We start from the raw sequence: 25,576 nt of genomic DNA, 5'->3' as shown, positions 1-25,576 counted from the left end.
AAGGAGGGGTCGCTATGAGTCGGGTCCGTCTCAACGGCACATAACAACAACAACAATAGCTCATTAATAGCTCATTGAGTGGACACACCATACTTTATTTTTTAGGATTACTTTCCTTGGGTAAATATCTAATTTGGGAATTTATCCAATTGAGCAGTATAAATAATTTAATGGCTGTTGCTATATATTGCCAAATATATTTTTAAACAGTTTGCATCAGACACCTGAAACAGTCTCCTGTCTTGACATGGAATGCAAATTAATTTGACCTAAAAATTCTAATTAAAAGGGAAAGGAAATAAAACCATCATCATTCACAAATCATTAGACTGTATATGTAGAAAAACCACTGGATTATTTTTATAAAAACTCTGGAACTATAAACTGAACTTTTATTGGCGAATGTTGTTGTTGTTAGGTGCCCTTGAGTTGGCAGTGACTCATAGCGACCCTTTCTACAACAGAACAAAACACTACGCAGTTGTGTGCCATCCTCACAATCTTTGTTAGGCTTGAGCTCATCGTTTCAGCCACTGTGTCAATCCATCTCTTTGAAGGTCTTGCCCTCTTTTGCTGACCATTGACTTTACCAAGCATGATATCCTTCTTCAGGTCCCTTCTGACAACATTAACCAAGTAGGTAAGACGAAGTCTGGCCATTCTTGCTTCTAAGGAACATTCTGGTTGCACTTCTGAGACATATTTGTTATTGCTGATTATAATGGAAAAAAAAATCATTTGTATTTCTACATACTTACAGCAAACTATTTAAAAAATGAAAATTAAAACAAATACAACTTATTAAAGCACCAAAAAATCAAACATCTAGGAACATATCCAAAAAAAAATACACAAGGTCTATATGCTGAAAACTGTAATATATCTCTGAGAGAAATTTTAAAAACCTAAATAAATGGAGATAAATGCATGTTTCTATATTGGAAGACTCAGTATTGTTAAGATACCAATTCTCCCCAAACTGATCTACAGACTCAATGCAGTCTTAATCAAAATCCCAGCAACCTCTTTTGAAGAAATTAACAGGCTGATTCTAAAATTTACATGGAAATGCAAAGGCAAGCCAAAACCATCTTGAAAAAGAACAAAGTTCTTACACTGCTGGAGTTCAAGACTACTGTGATATTGGCTTAGGGACAGATAAATATCAATGGACCAGAATAGAGAATGTAGCAATAGACCCAAGGAGCCAAGACATTTCAAAAGAGAAAAGAAATAGCTTTCAACAACAGTGCTGGAACAACTGAATATTAATACACTTTTCAAATGTTAAGTGTTATCTCACTCTATGCACAAACAAAAAAATAGTTCAAGATGGACAACAGACCAAATGGTAAAAGCAGGAACTATAAAGCTTTTAAAATGATACTGTTTAGTATGGGACCCACCAGCTACATGTGACTATTTTCCACTTAAAATATGATTAGTCCAAAATGAGCTGTGGTGTAAATATAAAATACACATGAGATTACAAAGACTCTTATGAAAAAATAAACAAACCCAGAATGTAAAAACATCATAGTTATTTTTATTGAAATGGTAATATGTTTTCTATCTTCGACTAAATAATATGTTATTAAAATAAATTTTACCTGTTTTGCTTTAATTTTTAAAATGTGGTTACTAGAAAATTTAAAATTACTTATGTGGGACCTAGAAGCAATGCCACCCAGCAGTACACCTAATGCCCAAATTTTGGTAATTTTCCAATAAAGGGCCAACACAGGAGAAATGGATGATTGTTAAGTCTGGGGTAGAACATACACAAGATGACCCTGAAGTATCTGATAGCACCAGAGAGTAAGGAATAGCTCAAAATAAAAACGAAAGCAAAAAGCAACCCCACATTGATGGGGTTATGTCAAAGGGACACTGAAGCAGCTGAAAAAGCTGGGATGACCAAAGCTGGAGCAATTTGAGTCATAATATAAGTAGTATTGGATTACAATCCAAAGCATAAAAGAAATATCCATGAGTCTATGCTGATATAAATGAATGAATGAATAAATAAAAGCTGGAAAAGAGACTAATTTTCCTTGCAGAAGTTTTTAAAATAATTTTGTAGGTCTTCTGTCCTCAAAAAGGGGGAGCATACATCTTTTTTCATTTTTTTTTTTTTTTTTGAGGAATTCAGGAAAGCAAAAAAAGGAGTGGGACCAACAACAACAACAGAAAAAATAAGTAGATTAATCATTAACATCTAGCCAAATATGATTGCCTTTCCTGGTATGTAATTTGAAATGATATGTTTGGATTTCTAATAATCCTTAGAAGAATTAGAAGCAAGCCTATACTTTAGGAACACAGTTTATCCAATGATTGACTCATTAAAATTTCAGAACTTCCTCATATCATACTATTATTTTAACAGGCTTATGAAAGCACGCATTCATCCCTGTTACAACTACATGATGTGAATGTTATTTCTCATATTATATAATTTACCTACCTGTAAATTATACCTGTATATATAATTTACCTACCTGTTGCTTGACACTTTAGTGGCAGATATATGGGAAATTTGTACATATTAAGAATTATATATATTAAGCTCATGTAGTGTGGAATAGTCTGTCAAGAATTTAGCACAAATATATTCCTGAAATAAGTTTAGATAGTATTTGTATTGTTCTACCTTCCGGTAAACAATAGAGAAAGCTAGAATGGCCAGTGCTGAGCTGAAGAGGAAAGCCTGTCAGAGTGATCTGCCTACTCATTGGTTTGAATATTTTGGTTCCACCAAAGTGTTTTCAAGCAGTTTAACCATAAGAAAATCATGAGCCATTTTGAAACTTCAGGAACTTATTGCATAATTTCTATTGCTAATACATGGTAAGTCCATGTGATGACAACTTAGATATTTGTGAGCTTTTTCAACAAAAGATATTTGAGTTTTCTTACACTGACATCAAAAGAAGACTAACTTTTATCAGTATGTGTTTTTTCTTATTAGAAGAAAAAAGGATTTCTAGAGTAAAAGTTGCCCCATAAGTGCAAAATTGTTGTTGTTGTTGTTATGTGCCATTGAGTCAAACCCGACTCATAGCGACCCCTCCTTGGGTTTCCGAGGCAGTATCACTACGGAAGTAGGATTGCCCAACCTTCCTTCTGAGGAGTGGCTGGTGGGTTTGAACCGCCAGCCATCTGGTTAGCAGGCAAGTATCTTAGCCACTATGCTATAAGTGCAAAATAGAAAATAAAAAAATAATAGTGTATTAGTAATGGCTATTTTCTCTGCAGCCCATTTCAAGTTTAAATAATGCCAGAGTTTTTTTTGTTTTTTTTTTTTCCTCTTGGTGAAATAAAACCATAATTGATGAAAACAAAACACACTGCAGTTTCTTGGATATTTTGATGATTTTGAAGAGCAGTCTGACTCTCTCCCTAATTAAGTTCATGAAGGGGCAACTCTCCAGTCACATCACTAACTGAACGATGCCCTGACATTTTCCTAAGGATCTCTAGGCACTTTTGTTATAAGATAATTTGTCATAGATAATTATCTCCCCTCCCAGAATGACAACATTATTCTTCTACAATGGTATTAATAGAATAGCATTACCTCAGAACTAACGGTTTCTATTTTAATACCTAATCCAATACTTATGCTTATCGTATTTGCTCTAGCAAATCCATATGAGCAGAAATTTCAGAAAATTCTCTCTTCAGTTATTTGACTAAAATACTAATGCATCCAAGTATCCTATTCATTCAGCAAAGAGTTATTGAATTCTTACTTTGTGACATATTCTATGTTTGGCACTAAGAAAATAATATTCATTGTCATCATGGGGCTTGTATTTTTGGTGGTAGGGAGTGACACATTCATGTAAACAATAATATAGTGTGTTATGTATTTAGGATGGAGGAGTTGAGAAAGAAATTGAGTTCTTTTTGGAAATAAGGATACCTCTGTATGTTACCTTGTCTTGTTTATATTTGTCTCCTATTTTTGTCCATTTCCTTCCTTCTTCCCTTCTGTCTTTCCTTTTCTTTTCTTTCTCCTTATTTCTTCATTCCTTCTTTTCTATCTTTGTAATATGCTGTGTGATGAATATCTTATGCATTCCTATGATTGGATATCAGCCAGCACTTTATAAAAAAACACATAAATCATGAGATGATATCTTATATATGTCAAGGTACAGTCTAGATATAAGTATTTATTATATATTTATTACTATGATACTTAGGCATTTTGACATGAGTGCTATTTATCATAATAAAAATATATCTAAGACAAGACTAGTAAAGGGGAGGCCGAGCAGATGTCCTGTGTTGCCCTTATTAAAACAGGTAGACACTGTGTTCTGACAAGCAAGGCATGAGTCTAATTATGGTCAAATGTTGCATCAGAGCAAGTGGGGAACATTCATGAATTTTTGGAAGAGAATTTGACCCTTTATTTGAGTAATATCTGTTGTATTCTGTTTCTTGACATAATTTTCTAACAAAATATTCTCCACAACCCCTCATGATTCATAACACTCCCTGTCTCCAGCCATTCATCCACAGCAACCCAGAGAGTATATTCTTTCATGCCAGAGGTCACATACAAACACAGCATGCACAGATATGCATATGTGTGTGCGTGCATGTGTGTGTTCTTTCCTTCTTATAAAGAGTACCTGAAGTCAATTCTGATACAGAATTCCAAAACGATTTTGTGTACTATCGATAAATGTGTATAGTTTGCCAAGAGATTTATTTGAAGAACAATTATATAGATGTGTATATTCAAAAAAGCTTATATATTTTTTTCTTTTTAAATAATACATTTGTTGTTGTGATTTGGTTGAAAGTTTACAGAGAAAATTAATTTTCCATTCAAAATATGTACATATTCTGTTTTGTGGCACTTACTGCAGTCCCCACACTATAACAGCACTCTTCTCACGTCCTCCTTACACCCACCCCTTCCCTTCATGCTTCCCATCCTTTGCTGTGTTCCTAGTTCTGTCCGTTGGCAAATGCTGTCCTCTTGGTCTTATGTGCTTGATTGTTCCAATGACTGCATACCCTTCTGATATTACTGGTCACCTTATAGGTTTGGCTGCCAAGTAAGTCATGAGGTTAAGTTTAGTTCCTAGCTTGAAGGGTGTCTAAGGACCATAGTTTCCAGGGTTCCACCAGTCTTCATCAGACAAATAAGACTGGTCTTTTTATGATTTTGAGTTTTGTTCCACATTTTTCTCCACTCTATCCGGGACCTCTTATGTGATCCCTTTCAGAACAGTCAGCAGTGGTATCTAGGTGCCATCTAGTTCTCGTGATCTCAGGATCATGTAGACTACACAGCAAGTTAGGTTCCTATTTGACAGTTTCCACACAAATTGTTTAGTGTCATTAGTTGCGTTTATCACAATGTGCCAACGTTCCCTTTAACTATGTTCTCTTTGTACATTTTCTGGTCCTCGTTTTCCTACCCCCTCCTCATCTCATCTTTGCTTTTCAGTAATTGTTGACATTTTTGTCTCATACTGATGGTTTTTAAGTAGGGCACCAGTCTTAAAGATAATATCCCTTAGTGTGTGTGCCACTCTGCTATTTTCCTAAAAGTCCATCTCAGAGGATAGGATTGGTTCTGGGACTCAAAAATATCTCAGGTTGATTGTCTCAAGAAGTCCTGTGTTCTCTACTGTTCCAGTTTGTCTTTTTTTTTTTTTTTTAATAAGACATTAAGGGTTGAGTTCTGTTCCACATTTTTCTCCCATTGTATCCAGTAAAAGCTGTCACACTCAAACAAGGGAGCACTTCATATTAACTTTATTCTAGGAAGTATAATTCTATCTGTGGCTTACTTGTTGGCATATTAAAACTTTCAGTATAACTATATGAGGACCGTGTACATTAGGTTCTCATTAGTTGCCTTTTTTCCTGCACCTATTTAACTAGAAGGCTGGAGGTTCAAATCCACCAGCCACTCCTCTGAAGGAAAATTGGGCAATCTACTTATGTAGTGATACCGCCTCGGAAACCCAAGGAGGGGTCCTATGAGTTGGGTCCAACTTGATGCCAGTGAGTTTGGTTTTGGTTTATTTATCCTAGTGTCTCTCTTCCTCCCCTACTTTTGCTCACTGTGCATCTTTCCAGCACCTTCTCCAGGATCATTTAAATTATACCAACTCCCTTTTACATATAGGATATACTATGAACTGGGTGCCATACCAGTATTCTTATGTGTATTATTCTTCAACATTATCAACTCACTTTTTTTTTTTTAATATTAGGAAATTCATTTTGAAGTGCTTAAGTAGGTTGACCACGGTTACAGCAATTGACAGACCTGGAATTCTGACATTAACTGCATGATCCAAAAGCCTATCCTTAATCATTCTTCCTTGTTTCAGTGTTATTTTCAGCAAAAAGTAGGAAGTAAGCTCTTTCTAATTTTATTTTTGCCAAAAAGTAGAAAATTCACAATTGAAGTCAAACAGAAAAAACAAATAAAGACCAGGAAGTTCTTCTTAGTGGCTTGGATTTGCCAGAATGAGGAAGGCCCTTTCCCCAACCCCACTTCTCAACTTCACATGCATTCCCTTCCATCTAGGCATTCACTCTGAACATGGTCCTGATGGTAGGGCATTCAGATAATCCTGCTGGATTACAAAGCTTCTCAAAGCGGTACAATGCCAACTAAAACCAGCCCTCATTTCATTCCTTTCTCTCATGTTGTCACATTGCCATGTTTTAGACTGGACAGACATCTTCTCACAGGAATTCTGAGCAAGCATGAAGCTGGAAATCTACTTGACTACATCAAGTTCAGCTAACATGCAAAATGTTGGCAATTCATTTATGGGTGGTTGGAAAATGCTTTGTTTTAAGTTTTGTAAAATGGATGAATAGAAACTTGAACTAGGCTTTCATTTAGAAAAGTAGGCATTTCTCTTGTCAGATTTAATTTCTTTCCATCCATATGACAGCCTCTTTCCAGGCAGAGACTTTTAATCACCAATTTAGAATTACATTTTGCCCATTAGATGGATACTATGTCAAAAACTTTAGCAAGCATTGAAAGGCAGTCTTAATTTTAGAGCAGTAAAAAGCTTCCTAGATTATTTATCTATCTATGAAGGTTTATAAAAGAAACTTTAACTTTACCCTTAACTAGATGCTATTTTGACATGATTAGCCCAATGTAAACAGATCCTTGTAGGTATGTAATGGGCTTCAAGAAAACCACTTATACTGCAATACCAACTTACATCATCAGAGAGAATTCATATAGAAGCATTTCACCATATAATTACAAGTTGATGGTTTATAATATATAGAAAATGACTTGTTGCTTTATTATTAGATGTGATGAAATACCGTGTTTGGAAAAGAAACTAAATGGCCATTTGTGTATTGATGTGTAACATTCACAAACATTCCCAGTACTGCTTTCATAACTTGAAGACCAAGGGAAAGGACCTCGACCTTTCCTTTTCACTCTGCACTGTTAATCTAGTCAGAGACGCTTTTATTGAATGAGAAAAACAATAGTTGGACATGACTATGAGGTAAGAAAATAGGGGAAAGGAAAATATCTGGGGAATTAAACCATCTGAATAGTTTAACTGATGTTGATTCCAGGCAGTTCAAAGGGAGAGGGAAGCTAAATAATTTGGTTGTTTCCCAACCTTGACAAATAGTTTCACTTGACAGAATGAAATAATTAAATTGTGCTAAGGAATTTTTAATATAGCTAAGTGATTTGTAGACATGAAAACTGCCAATGTGTAAGAGTCTCTTTGTTGCAAATTTTGGTTGCTTATAAGTTCCTGACTTTAGTTCCTTTATTTTACTGTATCTTTCTGCTATTTTTCTAAACACTTATAAAATGGGAGGGTTTATAGTGGCCCTGAAATGTCATCTGATGGGGAGAGTATTCCAATTTTTAGGCTGAATTGCATCCAGTGCTGTGTGCCCATATCCTAAAGATATCATTACACTCTTGTTATTAACATAATTGTATCAACCAGCAATAAAAATTCACTTAAAAAAAAAATCCTGGCATGAAACAATTGATGATGTTCCACAAAGATTTATTTATGAACTGTCAGTATGCTGCATACTGGAAATGATAAAATGAAACCATGTTCCTTCCATTGAATGGCTCACAGAGCAGCAAACAGATCATTATAATCAAAGATCAATCTATATAAGCATAGTCTGTACAAATTGAAAAATTGAGATTGTGTAATAGCCTTTTTCAATGAAATTTGCTGTGGTCCTACACAATTATTCATTTTTTATTCACCTTCTTTGCCTAACAGTTCTTTAGTTTGTAAATCTTGGAGGCTTATGTTACTGTTAGTTGCCCCTGAGTCGACTCCAACTCATGGCAGTCCCTTGAGTACAGAGCAGAACTGCTCCACAGAGTTTTCAAGGCTGTGATCTTTCAGAAGCAGACCACCACTCTTGTTTTCCAAGTAACCTTTGGGTGGAATCAAACTGCCAACCTTTTGGCTACTAATCAAATGCTTACCTGTTTGCACAACCCAAGAACTCCTAAGAGACTTATAGTGAGAATTAAATGAGAGATTGCCTCTCATAGTACTTTGTAAACATGGTATACTGAAATCTGATTCAGTATTTATATCCTTATATAGTGTTATAGTCCTGTTTTCCTTATTCTGCCATTGAAAATTAGTTGTCTGAAAGTACTGGAATATTTGTAAAACATATATTCCTCACTCGTCCAAATATTGCATCAAGCTACTTCATTGCATACCAAATCACTGAACTTCATTCTAGCTCTTTCATAGATCTTTGTAGATTCTTATGTAGAAGACCTTGTTTTCTATTTGGAACAATATTAATTAGTGATTGAACTTTTTGTTGAGGTATAATTTACATAAAGTAAAATTTATCCCTTTTGCTGTATAGTTCGATGAGTTTTGACATACGCATGTTGTCATCTATTTACCATAGTCAAGATATAGAATGGTTCCATAACCTTCAGAAATACCCTACGTTGCCACTTTGTAGTCGGTTCCTACACCTACTCCCAACTCCCGGCAAAATCGTTGCATTTTTGACCTAGTAGAGAACATAAACCAAATCACAAGCTCGGGTTATGGTGTGTTTTAAGAGCACACAGATATCAGCCCTAAATGATCTAAACTATAGAATGCTCAAGCCAAAAAAGAACATGAAGGATTATTTTCAGAGACTTATCCTATGGCCCTAGTGTCTTAAAAAGCATTGAAATTAATGACAAAATTTAAAGATAGGAAAATTTCAAATAAAAATCTGGATTTCTGGCATTCTCTGAAAAACTGAAAATTTGGCCACACCAGGTGTACATTTCCACATGCCAATCATCATCTAGTACTGACTCTTGGTTGCCCATTTTAAATGGAGCTTAGATTGCTCTCCAGTTTACCAAAGCAAACAATTGAGAGATGGAAAAAAAGAGAGGTTTAGAAGTTCAATGACTGGAACATCATTGGCTTTGAGCTACTGTATATTCTGAGACCCACTCCCAAACCACCAAGGGTTTTCATAGAAAATAACGATGTCTTTCCTCACTGTGCCTCTAAGCTCTACTCTTAAGGAAAAGAAGAAAACTGAAAGAAAGTATACTGTCAACTCAAGATATGAAGGGAAAAAAAAATATATTATAGTGTAGTATAAAGGGAAATAAAAATACTTAGTGTTACAAAAGAAGGAAAAGTGACTCTTTTGTGTTCTGCTTAGAAAAAGCCCCTGATAGTTCTCATTACACTTTATTGCTGAGGAATGTATGTTCTGAAGGGTCAATCATTCTGCTTCCACATGTGCCCCCTTTAAATCCAGTCTTTTCTATCAGTGAGAGCAATCATTTACAAATGCAGATCAAATCATGCCATACTGCTGTTGTTCATAGCCTCCCAGTCATCTTGGACTCCTGCAACCTTATGTGTAACAGAAAGAAATGTTCTTGTGCCATTTCTGTGATCTTTGATAGGTTTGATCCCATTGTTGAGGCAATTAATCATGTCATAGACTTGCTTGTAACTCCCCAATTGTCCTTATTGTTTGCAGGATAAAATCCAAACACCTCTACATGGCCTGCGAGGCTGTCATCGTCTGGCTTTTGCCTTCTCACTGACCTCATCACCTACTCCCTTCTTTCACTTGCTGAGCTCCAGCCTAGTTGGCCTCCTCACCGCTCTTTGGGGAATCTCAATCCACCTCCAAGAGTTTTGCCATCTTTGGTTCTGCATGAAACACTTCCCTCTCAGTTCTTCTCATGACACAGTCTTCTTGTTGGTATCTCTCTCAGTTCAAGCCTCACTTCTTCAGAGGGGCCTTTTCTGCCAATCCAGACTAGCAGACACAAGCGTACACTCTTTGCCCCTTTATTCTCTGTTACATGAAGATCCACTCTTGAGTTGTTTATTGTCTGTCTCTACCACTGAGCGCTGGGTTCTTGCTTAATTGACCATTCTCGTTGATCATATTTGTAGTTCTAAAACACTCTGGCAAATTTGGCTAGACCCAGGGTCTAGTGTATGGTGAGTGCTCAGTAAAACTTGTTAAGGAATGACAAAGTAAGCAACTTTCTTGTCAGCTGGGAGGAGAAAAATCCAGTCTACTTTCCAGAAGGGAACAGTTCTGCAAGTTGTGGAAATCTTAGGAAGTTTATGAGCAAGGAAAAGGATGTTTTAATTGCAGGCATTGTTTTGAACCATCATTGAGAGTTAAAAAGATAAACGAGTAATAATTAAGAATTCGCTTGGTCCCTAGCTAAATTTATACCTCTTTAATGTTTGTACAAAAGGATGTTTTATGGTTTAGATTTTAATTTATGTGAAAAAAGAACGAATATTTAGACAACTTTTCTTCTCTTGTTATTTAATTTTAGTTCTGATTATTTCCCTAAAATTCACAGAGGTGAAATGACATGTGATATTTCGGCTTGAGGCTGGAGTTTTTCTCTAAGTAAACCTCTTAGTTTTAAAGCCCTCCAAACTGTGTGTTGTTTTTGAGAACAATTGGTACATACCTAATCTATCTATGAGTTGAGAGAGAATTTTATCCTTATTTCTAAATCTAGTTTCCTTGGAGCTTAAGGGAAAGGTTTCATTTTCCAAAATAATAATTTTTCATTTATATTAAAGAAAAAAAAGTTTTATTAGTGATTCTTCAAGTAAAATCTATCTTAAAATCTGAGTTGAGTTGCAAGTTATTTTTCATAGCTTAATAGTCACATTCAAACACATGTACTTATTTGTTTGCTAAAAGCTTCAGAAATGGAAATGTCTATCAGAAATGTATTTACTCCTTATATCTTTATTGGGTCCTTTTTATAGTCAACATTCCATATCTGAACGTGGAAAACTTACAGAAGAAAAATTAAAAGTATAGAGTTTAAGGATATTGTACTTAAAAGCATTCATTCGTCTATTAACTTGGATCAAACAATGCTGAGATTAGCAGCACCACCTTTAAATATAATGTAATGAACGTTACACTATTTTCTAACAGACTGTCAGGTGTTTATAACCTGGACTGCACAAGACTGAAATTATGGACTTGCTATAATCATGACACTAGCAGAGATCAATAAGAATGAAATAGTTAAGTTGTAGTATTTAAAAGTGTTAGAAGTTTGGATATCTGGTCACACTCTCTTAGCATAGAATATCTGTGTAAGTGTGTTTATGTGTGTGCCTTGCAAACCTAGAATGGTTGTAGACTGCCTGCAGCATTCTTCGTGTTCGGCACTATTGCTGTACAGTAGCACAAAGAATAAAGAGACACACTGACAGATGAGTGAGAGCACAGATAAAAGGAGAAGATGCTGTGCAGTCGTCGTCTTCATCTCAGCTGGGTTCCCCTCCAAAGTAACTCACCTGATGTCAGACAAATGGCACACAGTGTGTTTTACAGATGGGGCCTCAGCAGTGATTCACACAGGCTTGCACGTTTATCTGTCGCACAGATGTTTCATCTTGTGTTTTCTAGCCAGCAACGCAACAGCTCAACTTCACTGGAGGATCACCTCCAGATGTTCAGCCAAAGAGAGACCGTGCTACCCCACTGAGAGTAAGCAGACATCCTCCCTGCATCTGGGGCCACTCAGTGACAGTACACATTAGAAAGGGGTTATTAGCCTGTGCCATCTTTTTAATGATCATATTTGTAGCTCTAAAACACATAGAAACAACATAACCAGAGTACTTCCTTGCCTAGTCAATAGTCAGAAACTTAGAAATAGCACTAAATAACTTTTCTTTTTATTTTAAAAATCTAAAATAAGTCCAAGATGGCAGGCAGAATTTCGCTGTGACCTTTGTTTGTAGATTTTCCTTGATGATAATTGCTAATTTTTCCATTCTGGCAAATTTGGCTGTTTAAACAAAAACAGCTTTAGTCAAATAGCCAAAATAAGAAGTGTAGTGTAACTCTCTCTATGCATTTGTATTCTGCAATACCAGCTTCAGGAGGTCCGATTTATATCTTTTGTATTTTGTGAAATTTCACAAAGAGTATATTTTATTGCAGAGATGGCAAAAGGTAGATGTTAATATTTGCTTCATAATCTTGGAGGAAAAGTGTTAACACCTTGCTAACCAGTTGCTATGGAGTCAGTTCTGACTTGTGACCCCATTTGTGTCCGAGTAGAGTGGTCCTCACTAGCATTTTCAAAGGCCAATTTCTAGAAGTAGATCATCAGGCTTTTCTTTGGAGGTACCTCTGTGTTGACTCTAACCTCCAGCATGTTGGTGAGCAGCCGAACACATTAACTGTTTGCACCACTCAGGGACTCCAAAACATTGCTGTTGTTGTCATTGCTAGGTCCCGTAGAGTTGGTTCTGACTCATAGCAACACTGTGTACAACAGAGCAAAGTACTGCCGTCCTCACAATATTTGCTGAGTCCTTTGTTGCAGCCACTGTCTTCATACATCTCATAGAAGGTCTTCCCTTCTTGTTGCTGATCCTCAACTTTCCCTTCTCCCAGGACTTGTCCCACTTGATATCATGCCCAGTGTGTGTGAGACACAGACTCATCATGATGACCTCTCTTCTCAGGAGCATTCTGGCTGTACTTCATCCAAGACACTTGTTCATTCTTCTGGCAGTCCGTGCTATGTTTAATATTCTTCACCAATACTGTAATTCTAATCCATCGGTTCTTCAGTCTTCCTTATTCATTGTCCAACTTTCACATACATATGAGATGACTGAAAATACCATGGTTTGGGTCACGTGCATCTTAGTCCTCAAAGTGTTATCCTTGCTTCTTAACACTTTATAGTGGTCTTTTATAGCTTATTTGCTAAACACAGTACATCATTTTATTTCTTGATTGCTACTTTTGTGAGTGTTGATTGTGGATCCAAGTAAAGTGAAATCCTTGACAAATTCAATCTTTTCTCCATTTACCATGATGTTGCTTATTGGTCCCCTTGTGAGGATTTTTATTTTCTTGATGTTGAAGTGTAATCCATACTGAAGGCTATAGTGTGTGATCTTCATCAGTAAGTAGTTCAAGTCATCTTCACTTTCAGCAGGCAAGGTTGTGTCATCTGTGTATAGCAGGTTGTTAATGAGTCATCTTCCAATCCTGATGCCAAGTTCTTGTTCACGTAGTCCAGTTTCTTGGATTATTTGCTCAGTGTACAGATTGAATAAATATGGTGAAAGGATACAACCCTGCATTACACCTTCCCTGATTTTAAACTATGCAATATTCCTTTGTTCTATTCGATCAACTGCCTCTTGGTCTATGCCCAGGTTCAGCAAGAGCACAGTTAAATTTTCTGGAATTCCCATTCTTCGCAATGTTATTCGTAATTTACTATGATCCACACAGTCAAATGCCTTTGCATCATCAATAAAACACAGGTAACATTTTTCTGATGTTCTCTGATTTCAGCAACATCCGTCTGACATCAGCAGTGTTATACCTCATTCTCCATCTTCTTCTGAATCTGCCTTAAATTGCTGGCAGTTCCCTGTGGATGTACTGCTGCAAATTTTTTTGAATTATCTTCAATATAGCTACTATGATTAGTTAAGTTTCATGTGTTTATTAAGTTTCAGCTAGGTGCCATGCTCTGGTAGCATAGTGCCTAAGGCACTTGACTGTTAACCAGAAGGCTGGCGGTTCAAACCCACCAGCCACTCCTCGGAAGGAAGATGGGGCAATCTACTTCCGTAGTGATACTACCTCAGAAACCCAAGGAAGGGTCGCTATGAGTCGGGTCCAACTTGACGGTACATAACAACAACAACAACAACACAGGTGCCATGCAGTGTATTAGGGTCCTAGGGATGCAGAATGATTAGCAACAGTAAACTGATGCATCACGGAGTTTATATTATAGTGGGGCAGATAAATGGTTACTGTTGTAAACCAATATAGCAATATAATGTCAGACGGTGATAACTTGTTAACAAGGTAGTAATGGAGGGGAAATCTGAATGATAAGAAAGAGACAATCAACCATTTAAAGATTTGAGAGTGCGAGAACACAGCACATACAAAGGCCCTGTGGTGAGAACAAGCTTGGCATATTAATGGGGCAGCTAGAAGGCAAATGTAACTGGAATACATGAGTGAAAGAGGAAAAGGTAGAAAATGAGGTGAGAGAAGTAGGTGGAGTCAGGTCTTAGAAAAGCTGTAGGTCATTTTAAGAGATGGGGATGTTATACTAAGCATAATGAAAAGTCATTGGAGGATTGTAACAAAAACATTGTTTTTACCTAAATTATGTTGAAAATTATCGTTAGAGCTGTTGTAAGGTAGTGAACTCTGGGGGCCAAGGGACAAGCAGGAATCCCGAACAGTAGTCTGTTTGGGTAGTTCAGGCAGAGATTGATGGCATTTAGAACTACAGTGGTAGCTATGAAGATAGAGAAATTATGCAGATAAAGGTGGTACTTCTTTGGATGTTGAATTGCCAGAGGCTTGCTAATAGACTGAATGGAAAAGATAAGTGAGAGAAAAACATGTATCTAGAGTTCTGGCTTCTGAAGTTGAGTAATGCTGTTTACTCAGTTAGAAACAGTGGATGAGCAGTGTATTGAGTGAGGTGGCTAGAAAGGTTATGTTTGAGCTACTTAGAGCTTAAGCTGCCTCTTACAAGGTCTGGTGCCAACAGAGAAGTTAAATGAGCAGCTGGATATGCACGTCTTGAGCTCAGGGGAGAGAAGGAATTGTTTGTATTAATTCAGTTGTCATTGGAATATAGATGTTTTCAGAGGAGAATACAGAATAGTATGAATATCTCTAGGCTCTTGCTTTTTTTTTTAATAATCAAAATTTAATTTTGTGATATTGAAAAAGACTCACCTTCCCTTGGGGATTAGTTTCCCTCTTTATAAAATAGAAGTTTTAAGAATGTTATTAGAAATGGTCTGACTCCACAATGTTATATCTATATGATTTCCACACATAAATTACTGTGTTATATCAAGGAAGGTTTCTTTTACTAACTGCTAAGGAATTCTGCTATTGGAATAAAATGCTTTTGTCATTTGGCCTTTTTGTCCAATGATCACAGCATTATTCATTCTGGCTTTTGTCTCTCTCCAGCTTCCTTTAGTACCTCAGAAGTATAGATGAAGCCAAAAGCAGTGCTTGGAACAAATGGCATTGCTTCAGTATTACACACTGAAAATCAATATATACAGTTTCATCTATGTATCTGTGTCAGTAAAGATCTACTGCTGACCAAACTTGATTCATAGATGAAATATTGTGGTTTTGGGAGCTTCACTGACTTCAGAAATACTTTAACAGGTCAGATTTCAGAAAGTCTCCTGTTAAAATTTACATACGATATATTCGATGAACACTTGAGGTTTTGTCAGTATTGGAGATTATCTTTGACGTATTTGCTATTTATGTGAAATTGTATTCTATTAAACTAACCTTCATTGTCTCTGGTCTTTGGCTGTACCAATACTAGTGCTATCAATCTCTTACATTCAAAGCTACTGTGATTTTGTCTTGATGTTTCTCTTTCAAAAATGCTTCTCCCCTACTATTTAAATGACTACGGCTTTGGCATATATGCAGTCATTATTGACCTTGAAGAGAGATTTTGGTCAAACAGTGGGGATGAGAACCTAGTTGGCCTGGATTCTAAGGAGAATAGAAAAAGGAAAGGAAGGCAGTGAAGAGTTTACTGTGAAGGGAAGTGGTGAGAGTGGAAAGTAAGGGATGTGTTTTATTTAGGATGAATGATATAACTGAAAATGCACAAATGAGAATATTCCAGCAGAGATGGGGAAAAACATGTGATGCAGGGCAGAGTGAAAAATTACAGAGGATGGGATCCAGGACGTAAGCAGAGGGATTGACTAAAGATAGTACAGATATTTTGTCCGTTGTAATAGGAGGAATGGACAGCTTAGTAAATGTGGTGGTGGCAGGATATTGAGTTTCTCTTCTGATAATTCAATTTTCTCAGTGAAATAAGAAGCAAAGGTGTCAGTAGAGAGTGAAGAGAAGGCAGTGATATTAGAAGTGTGAGGAGAGAGGAGATGTAGGAAATAAGTCATTGAGAGAGTATGAGTGAATTAATTGGAGAAATGTAGTGAGATTACTAGGAAGAAGCAAGGGCAGATTTGAGAGCTATGAGCAGGAATTTAAAGAGAAACACTCAATGTGATTATCAGTTGTTTCCTAGCACATCAGCAGCTTGTGTTTGGCAAGGGTTTAGTATTAACCAAGATTAGAAGTTTTACCTGTCCAGGTAAAGAGACATATTAAACATGGCAGTAGAGTTGAGAGCACAAACAAGGAAGTGATTTTTGGTGATGGAATATAGAACCTACTTGAGTAAGGAAGGAAGTGAGGACTAACTAGAGTTGACAAATGGTTGAGGTCTGAAGACTTTTGGAATTGAACTAAAAGAAAGAAATAATATTTGAAATTGAAATGTGAGAGTGCCCAGTTATTGATAAAGACCAGGTCTAGAATATATTTAAAGTATTGGGAGCTGAGTGAAGATGAGATCGTTGGAGGTTAGGAGGTCAAGGAACTGAGAGGCCATGTTGGAACCAAGAATATGGAGGAAAGAAACAGAGACCAAGATATGTTTTTACTTGGCAGGTGGTGTCTGTTATTTTCTCTTGGTTATTGGATATTTCCTGTAATGCCAAACATCCAGAAGATGATTATGGTGCAGAGTCCAGTTAGCATGGACTCTTGATGTTGTGTTTCCTGGATGCTGGCCATATGCTCTCTGGCTGACTCTTCATGAATGGCCCTCGGCTCTTGTCCTCTTGCCATGCATTCCATGAAGGTGTTTTTTTTTTTTTTTTTTTTCCCCTGCTGTCCCCACAGAGACTTTTATGATCAGGGCCTTTTGAACACCTGGCTGTGGTGTTTGCTTGACTCACAAGTGTCCTTGGCCCACTGGCTCTGATGAGCAACCTCCCATGAATTTATTTTCTAGTTAAACTCTGATAGTGTGAAGAAAGTTTCTACAGCTCAGGGAGCATCTACTCAGAAGATGAATTGTCAGCCATTCTCTTACAGAGAGTGTCTCTGAGGGTTTCTTGCAGCCTCCCTCACATAGCTAATACCTCCTCTCAAATAAATCTCTTTCCCACAAGATCTTCTTGCCTGCTCTTTCACTTAATCTGAAAGTGAGTGATGGAGGTAAGTGTCGCAGGACTGACAGACTGATCGTCTTTCTATCCCGCTCACTCTCTCTCTCTGTAAAAGATGTGGATATTTGTCTCCCAATGCCCTTTCCCTGTGGTTCCAGCCAAAATTCAGACAATAGAAGCTTGTCAGTTAAAATTCTGTTTGTTTTCTATGGTGTTGGTGCCTTCAGCATGTTTTATCTCTAATAGCCAATGAAATGGATGATGCAATGGTTTAATCAAAATTGTGTAGTTAATATTCAGGATCATTACATTGCCTCTTTTCTCCAGAATCTCAGTGTTAAGTATTTACTACCAGAAGGTCTGCTTGGCACTCACATTGGTAGAAAAGTACGACAAATAGTCTCCTAAAAATTCTGTGTAGGCATGTAAACATGAGGAGATGGATGCTCTTCTTCTGTGGACTGCCCAGGAACAACAGCAGTTAGATGGTAGGTGCAAAGGAAATTAGTTTTAATTTGCTTTCTCCATGGGAGCTGTGGTAGCATAGTGCCTAAGGCACCTGACTGATAACCAGAAGGCTGGAGGTTCAAACCCACCAGCCACTCCTCCAAAGGAAGGTTGGGCAATCTACTTCCGTAGTGATATTGCCTCAGAAGCCCAAGGAGGGTCACTATGAGTCAGGTCCGACTCAACAGCACATAAGAACAACATCACTGATCAATTAGTGCAGAAGCAGGTGGTGGGCCTCACCCAATGGATGGAGCTGCAGAAGGTGTGGATGTGGTTAGGTAATGTGGGCACAGTTGCTTTCTGGTCACCAGCCACTCGTGTGGGTGTCCATGCAGTGCTTGGCATGTGGAGCCAATTACCAAGTTCCTGCCCCTATCAGAATGCCACTTGCAAAACAAATCAGACAAATTTATTTACTCACAGTTGAGAAGGCTAGGAGTCTGAATTCAGGGTGCCAGCTCTAGAGGAAGGTTTTCTTTCTCTGTCATCTCTGCAGGAAGGTCCTTATCTCTTTTAGCTCTGTTCCTGGATGATCTTCATGTGATTTGACATCTCTCTTTCCCTGTCTCTGCTTGATAGCTTGCTTTTAGTATTTTTTTATATCTCAAAAGAGATTGACTCGAGAGCACCCTACACTAATCTTGTTTTAGTAACATAACGAAGACAACCCATTCCCAAATGGTATTATGACCATGGGCATAAAGGTTAAGATTTCCAACACATATTTTGAGGGGGACACAACTCAATCTGTAATACTATACTTGAAAAGTTGGGAGCTCTGGTGGCATAGTGCCTAAGGCATTTGACTGCTGACCAGAAGTCTGGCAGTTCAAACCCACCCGCCACTCGGCAGAAGGAAGATTGGGCAATCTACTTTCATAGAGATACTGCCTCAGAAACCGAAGGAGGGGTTGCTATGGGTCCAAATTGACTCGATGGCAGTGAGTTTGGTTGTTGGTTTTTTTGATACTTGAAAATAGTAATAAGTTTTTGTTTTGTTTTGTTTTGTTTTGTTTTTAATCTGTTTCATGATTTTCAAAGATACTAAACCATTACCTTCACCAGGGCAGGCCAATGGCTATTTCTTCAAGGCTTGTTAGCATGATATCTTGCATATTATTGGCACTCAATGAATATTTGTTGATCAAATGAGTGAAAACACCCAATAATTCTACCAAAACCAAACCAAACTCACTGTTGTTGAGTCGGATCTAACTCATAGTGACCCCTCCTCCTTGGGTTTCCGAGGCAGTATCACTACAGAAATAGATTGACCAATCTTTCTTCCGAGGAGTGGCTCATGGGTTTGAACCACCAGCCTTCCGGTTAGCAGTCAAATGCCTTAGGCACTACACCAACTTTGGTGGCTTGGGCAGCATTTCCAGGGCCATTTGACAGTGTTTGGCCTGGAAGAAAGTCAATAAACCTGAAGAAGTTAAGGTGCTCTTCACAGTTTCATTACTATGTATTTGAACTTTAAAGCATATGTTTAGGTTTAAGAATGTAGTTGGGTGTGAGTGGGAGACACGCTTGAAGTTTACATTCAAAGAAATATATTCATGATTTTTGTGATGGTGTTTTAAAGTATGGGGCTAGTTAGGATAATTGGCATGTTGCTTACATAGGCACTGACTCAGCAGAAAACTAACTACTCTTGAAAACAGTTCAAGAACTGCAGATAATCAGTCAGTAGGATCATTGTCCAATACAACAAAGGGCCTGTGTGAGATGAAATCATCTTAAGAACTTTCCTCCATTTATTGAGATTTTGTATTATGGTGTTTTGCTACTTTCTAACTTGGATATATTTTAAATTACCTTTTCCAGATATTAAGTAGTTAATTCATACCCTTCTGAAGATTTAGTGTTATTTAATTTATACTCTAGAAGTTTCAAATAATGAATTTTCAAAATATAAGATAATTTTCTTTTCCCTTTCTATTACTGAATTTCTATGGTGTATATTCATAAAACAGTTTACTGTTGTCAGAATATAAAAATTCTGCCTTCTTAAAGTTCAGAACTTCAAAATCATCATTACTGTTTTTTACAAGTATATATTAAAAAGTGCTGTGTCATTCAACAGGAGCTCTGGTAGCGTAGTGCCTAAGGCACTTGACTGCTAACCAGAAGGCTGGTGGTTCAAACCCACCAGCCACTCCTTGGAAGGAAGATGGGGCAATCTACTTCCGTAGTAATACCGCCTCAGAAACCCAAGGAAGGGTCGCTATGAGTCGGTCTGACTCAACGGCACATAACAACAACAATAACATATCATTCAACTATATAGGTAGAAGAAAATTAGGTAGACAGAGAGACTATTAATATTTGTGCATTTGACTTTTAGTTGGTTAATATTTCTTGAAAAATGAGATTGAGGAAAGTTTCATTATCCTTTCTTCTTTTGAGAAAAATAATATTCCCAAGCTTTTTTGGATTAAATCAACTCAGTATAAAACCTGTGCTTTTGAAAGTTTCATGGTTTCCATGGGGGAAAAAAAATCATTTTTTTTTTTCTCATTTCAAAGTGTTAGGAATAATCCATTAAAAACAAACAAACAAAAACCTTAAAGATATCCCTCCTTGCTTATCTCGCTAATATTTTATGGAAATGATGTGACTGCTTCAGATTTAGCAGTAGTGAGAAAGCATGTTTCATTCAAGTTCAAATTGAAGTTCACTATTTATAAATGAGCGGTTACTGAAGTAGAGTCATTAGAAATCAAACTGTGTTTTGCTTGTCTGTTACCACCAAGAACTATTGAAATGTGAACCCCTGAAAACTCTCTTCTAGCTGCTTTCGAAATCTATTGAACAACTGAAGCAACCAGGCAATCACCTTGAGGAAGCGGAGGAAGACCTTCAAGGGGACCAAGTGATGCAGGAAGACAGAGCGCCCTCTAGTGGCAACAGCACTAGGAGTGACAACATTGCTTGTGCAGATGACACGCTAGGACAAGTTGGGGCTGTGAAGGTCAAGGAGGAACCAGTGGACAGTGACGAAGATGCTCAGATCCAGGAAATGGAATCTGGGGAGCAGGCTGCTTTTATGCAACAGGTAATAGGCAAAGATTTAGCTCCAGGCTTTGTAATTAAAGTCATTATTTGAATATGAAATGAATTGCAGGTTTTGGTAAATTGATATTATTTCCTATCAGTTTATCTCTCTGGATGATTTCTTTCTAGTGTTGAAGGATTCTAACTAAGACAGATAAATGTATATATCTATATAGAGATCTCTAGATATAAGTATCTCTATATAGATACAAGATTTAATTGAAGCTCTGTTGTTGGGTGTCATCGAGATTTGATTCTGACTCATAGTAACCCTATACGACAGAGTAGAACTGCCTCATAGGGTTTCCTGGGCTGTGATCTTTACGGGAGCAGATCATCAAGTCTTTTCTCTCATGGAGCCACTGGATGGGTTCAAATTGCAGACCTTTGGGTTAGCAGCTGAGTGCTTAACCATTGCACCACCAGGGCTTCTTTTCGAAACTCTACTGGTAAGGAAATACCTATTACACTAAAATTTTGCTACTAATTATCCAATTAATAGGCTTTATATTCAACTCAAAGCCTGCCATACCAATTACTTCTAAGGAAAACAAACTCATACTTTATCTGTTGAGATCAGTGACTGCTGGATATAGTTTCCCAGTCTGATCAATGAAGCATTCTATTAGTTTTGATTTTTTTGGACGTGTCAAATGCAGTTTTCATATTACTATAATAATGTATCATACTACAGTCTTGAACACTGTCAAAGGTAGTCTGCCCTTCCCTTCCTCTCTCTTTTTTAAGTAGAAGTGTTCTGGTTACCATGCCAGCAGTCCTAGGTTTGTGTGTAGATTGCAACTGAAAATATTAGGAATAGAGGTGGTTTAAAATATATAGATTCAAATTGCAGCACTCTTTTAAATATTACGTTAAGTTTCACATTGCACTGCTCATTTTACGTCAATCATGTGATGACACTGTCTATAGAAACAGATCAAATGAAGCAGATGCAAATATTGGCAAGAAGTGATGTGCAGCACTGTGGTCCAATCAGATACTATGTTTTATCTGCAATTGCAGAAAACACAGTAACAAAATAACAATTATCTAATATGAAGTAAAAAATCACTTTTAAATCAAGGTGTATCACATATTATGATCATTATCACTAGGCTCTCTTATGTATAAGTGACATGGAATATTACAACATTTGGCAAGTAAAATATTGGGAAGTTAAGTTTAACAAAAAATCTACTTGTACATAGTGCACCTTCCTAAGGACTATGTCTTTTGATGCTATAAAATCCAAACAACTTTGAAGGCAACAGAAGACAGTGTTTATCTAAGTCAGTTCTTTGTCAGGTTCCTGCTGTTCTCCAGCAGAAAAGTGATTCTGTAAGGCTGAACAGGAAATGCCTTGTGGAAACAGGAAGTCCAAGTGATTCATGTACTAAGGAATGTAGGAAAAAAAAACAAAAAAACCTGAGGATAGCATTTTACTCTTTCTGTTTTTAAAGGGCACTCTATGAATTGATTTATTGTCTAAGAAAATAACACCAGAAGTAGGGAAATTGTTAAGGAAGCTTTTCACTGGAACATTTCCTTCATATTCCCTTTTGACATGTTTACCTTGTTTTATAAGTTTACTTTTGTTAAGCTAGTTAAAGATCCATTGTATTAAGTCCTCTTTCATATGGATAATCCAAATTGACCTAGAATCTTTGTGAGTGTTTTTTTTTTCTATTAAAATATATATATTTCTAAATCGGAGGTATTTTAAGGTGTAGTAACCTGTCTCAAAGGAGATATAGCAGTTTTGCCAAATGTAGTCATTATTCAACTGTATGTTATTGGCACGTGTTGTTTACATTTTTCTGTGACATTTAAAAATATTTCTCAACAATGTTACTACTGAAGATACATTATCCTTTTTTAAAAAGTCTCCATGCAAATTAAATCCATATAACTAGAAGTTACAAAGTTTAAACCTTTTCCATATAAAGAAAGTCCTTCTGATACTTTGACCAGTAGATTCAATAAGCAACACTCCCTGTCACCAATATATTTTGGTTAGTATATTCCTTCAAATTAAAGTGACTTTTTGTCAGTTGTGTTTTATTAAAAATATGGCATACCTAGGATAAAATTGTATATTTTTCCATCTCATAATATTCATTTTTCTTCAAAGTTTTATTTCAATTTCATTTTTTAAAAAAAGGGATAGTGCATCTTTTAAAATACATTTTATTTGGGGAGGAACATGTGGCTGAGCAGACTTTTGTATAATATTACTTCAAAGATATGTAATCACAAACAAAAAAAAACCTATTTTTTATAATGTCATTTGAGAGCGCTTCATCAGTACAGTTGGTGGACTTCAATTGTTTGAATTTGATAGTTTTTGAATTTAATCAAGAAACTACCTGGTACCAGTGAAAAGGAAAGCTGGACTTAATCTTAGATCTAAATGATAAGTGTCTCTTACTTTAAAAATCTACTGTATTTATTATAATTTACACCCTTGAAGGTGAGATCTTGTTTTGTGTTGTAAATATATTGTCTGTATGTTTCTCTTTTTGCCTTCTGTTATAAGTCTCTTCCTTTCTCAAATAAAGTTTTTTTTAAAAGATCCCTTTTCATACATTTGGCTTTGTGTAAACTTGATATATTTAATTGAAGTTGAAACTTCGCCATTAGGTTTCTACACCAAAATATATTGCCATTCTTGGTTGAAATAAATGAACAAAAGATATCTTGAGCTGTTATTTTAATAACATTACTATTAATAAATCCAACAATAATGATTTTAAACTATATATTCACATCAGCCATTATCAATTCATAAACACATGTAAAATGTGCTACATTTTCATTTTCCCAGGGTGGCCTTTTTTATGACATGTTATCATGTTTGGTATTTAAATTATAATATCAACTTCTAAATGCAAAACCTTCTATAAACAAGATATCAGTTATTAACTTTGTGTCCACTTTAAAATTATGTTTTAAAAAGCTTATCCTAATCCCTTGAACATAACAAATAATAAATTATTAAAATGAATAATTTTACATGTATCATTATTAGTTGTGTCTATTATCATGAAATCCTGACTTACAAGTATAAAGCGATAGTACCTATATTTAAAAAGAAAAAAAGTAAACAGTCTCCCCTGATGTAGTAATGATTATTGTAATATCAGTGTGAAAAACAAGGAGCCCAGCTCTACAATTCAGGGTAAAATGAACTGTACCATATATATCACATGGATCATAACATCTCTTCTGATCGTTGCTGGTAAAGCTTATCAGTTAGTACTTCATAATGTGTTACTGTGTATTCAGTGTAATAGGTTAAAAGTAATGGTTTTGTATTCTTTGGTCCACATATCCAGAATTTTAATAATGCCATATAAGTCAAAGTAACTTTAAATCACACCATCATTGCATTGTAGCTTGAAGAATTTTTCAGGTATAATTATTGACTGCTATAAAATGGATTATCATTCCATAATGCCAAATTTGAATATTTGGTCAGAATTTTGTAAATACCTTTAATGCTACTTATGTTGTTGTTGTTGTTGTTATGTGCTGTCGAGTCAGACCTGACTTATAGCAACCCCTTGTTGGGTTTCCCAGGCAGTATCACTATGGAAGTAGATTGCCCAACCTTCCTTCCAAGGAGTGGCTGATGGGTTTGAACCGCCAGCCTTCTGGTTCACAGTCAAGTGCCTTAGCCACTATGTTACCGGGGCTCCTAGTTTCCTGAAATTTGTCTTTAAAATTATAAGACTAGCTTAAAATAAAATACCTAGGGGAATCAATTGAATAATTGTTTTATACCGTGTACCATATATCTATACCTGATTTCTAAAGAGTAATGTGAAGTGACTATTTAAATAAAGCATCAATCAAATGTGAGAAACATTTTCTTCAGAAAAATATTTTATGCCAGGGGCTGCAATAAATAACTATTAAATATTCTCTTCCGGCAATAAAATGACACCTTTTTGTTGGAGAAAGCATTACTGAAGTGTAGAATGCTACTTTTCATAGGTCTGAGATGTCTTTAAGAAATTTTTATGTTGTTTCATACCCCTCACCCTCAAAGGATGTTTTAAAAAGTATTCAGACAATATATTTTTTTTTTCCTGAAACCTGGTAATTTAGAGATATATAGGTGGACAACATAGTTTTTTTTTAATTGGACATTTCTTTGTGATGTTTATAATAATCAAAGTATACAACTTTGAATAATTATAGTAGGTAAATACGGTACTAGGTATATAGTTAGGTGTGTACACTGATGGGCTTACAATGATAAATAATGAAGGATTACACCTGTAAGAAATTATAGTCAGAAACTTAGAGATGATAAAGAAGAGGACATTGGGCTATTCTACCATTTCCTTTAATATTCCTTCCACTTTGTTTTAAAGGAAAAGTAATGGGAGGCACTCAAACAGCAGCGTTTAGAAAAAAAAAAAACTATTATATACAGT

General features: G+C 36.2%; 1 protein-coding gene across 1 annotated transcript in view; it reads left to right on the top strand.

Moving 5' to 3' along the window:
- Positions 1 to 25,576, top strand: part of HDAC9 (histone deacetylase 9) — a 582,041-nt gene that overhangs the window by 108,684 nt on the left and 447,781 nt on the right. Inside the window, exon 12 of the mRNA XM_007946059.2 lies at positions 20,872 to 21,135. Within this exon, the coding sequence (XP_007944250.2) occupies positions 20,872 to 21,135 (264 nt within the window). The remainder of the gene's footprint in view (positions 1 to 20,871; positions 21,136 to 25,576) is intronic.

This window comes from Orycteropus afer, unplaced genomic scaffold (assembly GCF_000298275.1).
Source record: "Orycteropus afer afer isolate SDZICR_OR568_19922 unplaced genomic scaffold, OryAfe1.0 scaffold00008, whole genome shotgun sequence".
NCBI lineage: Eukaryota > Metazoa > Chordata > Mammalia > Tubulidentata > Orycteropodidae > Orycteropus > Orycteropus afer.
Note: the sequence above shows the minus strand (reverse complement) of the source record. Positions and strands in the feature narration are given on the sequence as shown.